The sequence below is a fragment of the Gymnoscopelus braueri genome, assembly GCF_963280865.1.
Source record: "Gymnoscopelus braueri genome assembly, chromosome: 12".
In the NCBI taxonomy this organism is placed as follows: Eukaryota; Metazoa; Chordata; class Actinopteri; order Myctophiformes; family Myctophidae; genus Gymnoscopelus; species Gymnoscopelus braueri.
Window position 1 is genome coordinate 16,609,048 of NC_137614.1, and position 6,463 is coordinate 16,615,510.

General features: G+C 39.9%; 1 protein-coding gene across 1 annotated transcript; it reads right to left on the reverse strand.

The window, feature by feature from the left end:
• Positions 1-1,371: 1,371 nt before the first annotated feature.
• On the reverse strand, positions 1,372-6,064 carry LOC308096399 (sialic acid-binding Ig-like lectin 5; the record flags this gene model as incomplete). Its single annotated transcript, XM_080443822.1, has 9 exons — positions 6,006-6,064; positions 5,609-5,715; positions 4,896-5,282; positions 4,174-4,497; positions 3,127-3,387; positions 2,726-3,013; positions 2,497-2,608; positions 2,229-2,292; positions 1,372-1,992 (listed from the first exon to the last, which is right to left on the reverse strand). Exons 2-9 carry the CDS (start codon positions 5,682-5,684, stop codon positions 1,372-1,374), a joined length of 2,133 nt encoding a protein of 710 aa, XP_080299948.1. The 5' UTR covers positions 5,685-5,715; positions 6,006-6,064.
• Between the last annotated feature and the right edge of the window lie 399 nt (positions 6,065-6,463).

The window sequence follows — 6,463 nt, forward strand, 5'->3', positions numbered from 1 at the left end:
TTTTCAAATACTTAAAACGTACAAATTCTTACTTTTACTGCCTGGGGTCGATGTCAGCAAGGGCATGTGGTCGCAATCGGTTACTAACACCAAATCAAATGGGTTCAAATCTGAGCCAAGTCTCCTGAGGATGCGCGTCTGAAGCCTGTCCTGGACAAGTGTCTCCAGACCTAAAAACAGATGATGATGATGTGTTCTATAAAAAAATACACAAATATATATTTTTTTAATCTTAAAAAAAAAATCTCCTAAACAAATCTAGGCTTGGTAGGAGAAAAAGGAAAAAAATCGGTAGTGAATGACACCTCCTTTCTATGGGAAAAATGTGTTTACCTCCCCTTGTGGTCTCCAGATAGATGGTTTTTCAGGGTTTTGAAAGAAGCCAGTGATCCACATTTTTAAGGGATGGTGTCAGGGCATTCCACATTTTGGTGACAGAGTAGTAGAATGAGACTTTTCCCATGTTTGTTCTATAACTGGGTAGTACCAGATAGTTGTCGTTCTTATTTCATATGCCTGTAGAGTACACTACTGTATGGAGTGCAACACAGGTAGAGGACTTGTCCTATCATGCTCTTTCCTTTAGTTTGAAATTCTTTCACAGACTAACTGATCTGCTGGACTAACTACTATATTATTTTATTTAGATATAGTGGCGCTGGTGCCATTTAAATTCTCAGGCTGATTTGTGTTTTAGGAGATTTGCTCTAGACTGAGCACTCGTTCTAATTTTATCTTTATACAATTATTGTCACATCACTTGATTACAGGTGTAAATGAGTGTGTGAAATATTTTTTGGGTGCAAGCCAAACACATTAAAACACATCACAATTCTCACAAGCGTTCCAAGCACAAGCTGACAGCATTAACTCTCAACTTTACACCTTTAACCTTATTTTGGGCATTTCATTAGATGAACATCTTCAAACATTTTCACAAAAGTTCCGAATAGCAAGAATATCCAATCCTGAAGGTCGTTTCTGTTGGGCCTTTTGTGCTTTTAGATCAGCTGTTTATTTTGCTGTGCGACACCATTGAACAACAGAGTATAATAGGGCTTAAAGGAATAGTTCACCCAATTTTTTTAAAAATGATTAGTCACCCCATGGAGACTTGAATTCGTGGATATTTTTTAGTTTTTGTCGCATTCCTAAGCCAATAATTTGATGACCATCGGACCGGTAGGCAGCAGTTCCGGTAGGAAACACAAAGGAGACTCGTTCTGCCGGTCCTCAAATTATTAGCTTAGGAATGTGACAAAAACAAAACAATATCCATGAATTCAAGTCTCCATGGGAGAAGAAATGTCATTTTGGGGGTGAACTATCCCTTTAAGGGGTTAACCAAATCCCAGACAAATGTTCACGGTGTCATCCCTCATCCATAATGGCTTTAACATTGGAGTAAAGAGCCGTATCCTCACCCTCTTCTTCCTCAGTCTTACAGTGTCCTGTCTTCTCATGCTGTCCGATCATTGCTTCCTCCTCCTCATCTTCCCCCTTTAATGTCCCACTGTCCTCCGCACCACTGTCTTGCATCTTGTTCTCTTCTTCCCTCTTGACTTCAGCATACTCTGATTCTGTTGTCTCTTGTTTGTGCTCTGATTCCTCTGCATTTCTCCTTTTCAGCTGAGAGTAGTCAATATTGCCATAGTCCACTTCTTTCTCATGCTGTCCGATCATTGCTTCCTCCTCCTCATCTTCCCCCTTTAATGTCCTACTGTCCTCCGCAGCACTGTCTTGCATCTTGTTCTCTTCTTCCCTCTTGATTTCAGCATACTCTGTTTCTGTTGTCTCTTGTTTGTGCTCTGCATTTCTCCTTTTCAGCTGAGAGTAGTCAATATTGGCATAGTCCACTTCTTTCACCTCACCCTGAGGGACTGAGCTATCAGGAGCTCCGCTGTTCTGGTCTCTGTCTGCTTCACCTCCTCCCTCCAGAGTCTCTCGCTGTGGGGTCTGCTCATCTCCATCTACTCCTTGTCCTCCTCCTGTCTGGGAGGTGAGGAGAATGTGGAATTGATATGAGCAAGTCAGTCAAAAAGATGCCGAACCCCCTTTCTTTGAACAGTTCAGTGAAAATCAACGTGTTTTAAATTTTCAAAGCTTAATAATGAGAATTCAGAAACTTCTCAAATATCAAAGATATAGAAAGTGGAGATAGTGTTGTGTATAACATTTCCACTGGAGGGCCAATATATATGATCACTAGAAACAACAAACAAAAATACCTGTTGATCTTGACAAGTGACCATCTGCAGCAGATCAGCCTCTCTGGAGTTTTTCTTTGCGCATCTGAGTAGACATTTTGAGAGAGTAAATAAAAAGCATCTCAAACACTGTTTAGGTAAATTATTAACAAAAAGAGTTTAATATTTCTCAATAAAAATGGAAAGAGTTTAATATTTCTCAATAAAAATGGAAACGGATAATATCTGCAATTCTTGCAAACAAAGGACAAAGTCCCAACAGCTGTTGAACATAAAATGTAACACTCACCTATGGCATGCCGTTGCCAAACAGAAAATCAAGGTCATGGAAAGTGTGACACCAATCAGAAATGCAATGATAGTTTTCACTTTCACTGTACTGAAGAATTCTTCATTTTTACCTGGAGGAAAGAGGGAACATTTGTGAGAAACTTCATAAATAATATGATACACTAGTAGCAAACAGGTACAGTACAGCATTGACAGTAATGTATAAATATTTAAATGTATGTGATTACCTTCTTGCGTTGGCTCATTTTTGATGATAAGTGTCATATTTACTGGTGTCCCATAACCTTTGCTGAAACACTTAACAGAATTGTTGTAGTGGTGTTCAACAGTCAAGGAGAAGGTACTGCTGACAGTGAAGTTCACCACTGTTGTCGTGAAAGAATACACACTTTTGTTCTCTAATACCGGCCATTTGATTGTAGGCAAGGGAAACCCCTGACTGATACACACACAGATAAGAGTTCCCAACCGGAGGTTGAGCACACATTCAGATTCATTGAGGATCACTGGAAAGGCTGGGGACAAACAAGCAAAGTTGTACTATGATATCACGTGAAAGAAAATATGTATGTATTGTAGAATGTGAAATAAGATGTTCCCTCAAAGCAGATCAGTGCAATGTACTTACTCATCACAGTTATATCAGTAAACGTAGTCAGAGTCTTGTTCAGATGCTGTGCTGTACAGCTGTACCTTCCAGAATGTTCTCTTGTCACCATAGGAATAACTAGATTGGCCCTCTCAGTACCATTCATAAGTTTCTTGTTAGAGTCAAGTCCAATCCATATGACAGTAGATGGAGGGGAGTTTTCCCACACATCACAGGTCAGATTCAGAGTACCACCTTCTCCTACGGTGGTATTCCCTCTGATTATGGGCTCCTTCAGGTCTTTGACACAAATTGACAAAAGGGACATCTGAATTAATGCAACAATGCGCTATTCGATTGCTCTAAACAAGTGTTTTTTGACCAGGGGTCCAGAACCCCACCAGTCATGTTCTAGTAAGTTCTGGAAACATGACAAACTAGAAAAAGTGCTCCTCGGAGCACAGGTCTCCGCCAGGCCAGGTACGTTATTGTGGCCTCCTGGTGGCGCTATAATAGGCCAATGTTAAAAGGGTGCCCGTTTCTTCTTAGGCCTTTCACGACAATCGGACACTGCATTCATGTTTTGAGGCATTTTGTTCCAAAAATGTGTTTTGCTAAATTAGACCTGCTGGTGGCGCTATAACAGGCCAATGTGAAAGGGTGGCATTTCTTCCTCAGCCTAGTGGGAATGTGCGTGTAAAATTTCACAGATATCGCAAGCTGAGTGCATAATTTGAGGCATTTTGTTCAAAACGGAGCAATCCTGCAAACTTTGGAAGCCAACCTTAGCTAATGAGGATGGAATATGGGAAATCGGACAGATCCGTGTTCATCAAATGGCTAGAGATACTGTATACCGATTTGCATGACGTTTGGATAAAATCTATAAAAAATGGTTTTGCACAAATCGGCCTCCTGGCGGAGACAATGAAGATCATCATGTGATGTAACTTCGATGATTTCCATTAACTTGAACCGTAGCATCCCTATTCATAGTAGGTGTACATTACAAACAAATAGTGTACTAACAAATAGCAGATCTACAAGCTCACAGGGTCAAGGAAGATGGTATGTTGTTATACTCACAGGTAACATTCAGGGTCACAGTCTTCAGTGTTGTAATGTTTCCCTTGAAGGTCACCTGACAAGTGACTTCACTGCCATCGTGTTTAGGTGAAGGGGTAAAGGTCAAATTTGAGCTGTGTCTCTGACTGACACCAGCAAGATTCTCTGTTTTGAAAATAATGACATTGCTTGTGATGAGAGAGTCATTGTGTCCTGTCTTCCTCCATGTCCAGGTGATGCTGGGAGGAGTTCCAGAGCAGAGCCCTGGGGCGGTGCAGGTCAGTGTGGTCTGATGTCCCTCTGTCAAAGCATGAGGAACGTTTACCTGGGGTTTTTGTGTTAGACCTAGTGGGACAGCAAACATGACGACAAAACATTGAATATTCATTAGATGTCATCAAAGACACGTTTTATGAATCATTTTCAAGATCATCTTTATTAGTAAAGCATTCAGTAGATTTATTTCTTTCCCCCACCCCAATATGGTAGCAAACAACAAACATGGGATCATCCTGTATATCGTTGGTGTCGGCTGGAAACCTTGTATCTCCACATTTCAACCTTTTATGTTTTTTCATAAATTAATGCCCTACTTCAACATACAAGACTGTTACACAAAAGTAGTGAAAATAGCCGATCTACAAGCTTGTAGATCGGCTATTTTCACAATTTTCAATAATTAAAAAAATAATAATACAAGGTTTCCACCCAACGGTGACGATATAATAACGAGTACTTCATACCTGTAACTCTGAGGGTCTTTTTAAGACCAAAGGTAAAGCCTTCATTAGGATTGTTTCTTGTGGGGGTCTCAACTCTAAATTGATATGATCCAGTGTCGGACTCTGTAAGATCATTGATGGTGATGCTGCAGTCCTTCTTTTTGATATTTGGTTCCAACAGGGCTACTTGTCCTCTGAACAGACCCTGAGCTTTCTTGGAGGTGAATATTCTGTCAGCATCCTCACATTTAGGTTCAGATTCACATTTAAACCATGTTGCAGATTTGGGATTGAACTGAGCACCATGAGTGAAAGAACATGGAATAACAATACATAGTCCAGCCTCAGATGTTAGGAGCTCTTTACTGAAGGTGATACTCCATCTACCTCCATAGCTTTCATGTGTACCTGTTTAAAGCAAAGATATAAACAAATATAAGCGTAAAATATCTCATCAATTTATTTTCTTACTTTCTAACAATATTTCATTAGATGATGTGTGAGATAGTTTTAATCAAGCCAATACTTTTCAAAAGTTTGTTATCATTAGCCTATAATTCTACAGTGTATTGTCCCTAATATATAATCTGTGTTTAATAAACAAAACTAATACATCTTTGCGGTTAGTGAGTGTGTGTGATTGCACAATACGTGCATGAACGTAAGTGGACAAGACAATACACAATAAAGTTACAGTAATTACAAAAGAAAAACATATCAGCAAAAGAAGCTACCTCCTGTGTCAGATCCTTTTTCCTCTGAGCCGCCCATCACAGAGAAGAGCACTGTCATCCAGATGACTGCCAACATCCTCTCAATCAGTCTGTCTCCACAGGACAGCCTATTCCGTTCAAAATCAGACAAATCTAGTTTATATGTGTACATATACAGGATTTTATACTGGTTCATTGGTTCTGCAGGGGGAACCTGGGACTCTTACAGTACAGACATCATACTTGGACATCATTGACACTGTAAATAAATAATACAACCACAACCACTTTTGTACACTTTTTATTCCCCAACAATCTTCCCCATACTCAGCAACCAATGCAATGCATGCATTCTGCATGTATATTTTACAACAATTTATTTTGTCGTATTTTGGATAGAATAATCTATTTAACTGACCTTTTACTTGAAAAAAGGCGTTGATTGTGTTGTACCTCTTTCTGTGAGTTCCTCCTAGTGTCTCTTCTTGATGGTAAAGTTTCTCTTATCTTTCTGCTGTGAACTTTCTAATCATCTACCTCTTCCCCTTTTCTGCAATTCAGGAAGTTTATTTGAATACTAACTGGCCTGACAGCTCCTCCCTGCAGTTCCCCTGAGTTTTCTAATAATATTAAATGGCTTAAAACTTATATCTGGTCAAGTATTTTGTCATTAAGTTACGTTACCGTATACGTTATTGATCCCCGTGGGGAAATGTGTCTGCTGTATTTAAACCATCCTAACTATTGGGCAGCCACTGAGCAGTGCCTGGGGACCAGCTCCAGTTGTACGACCACAGTGACACAAGTTCGCTCCTCTAACCTTTAGGCCACCGCTGCCCCCTGTATTACACAGTGCATACAGCAATGACTGGCATC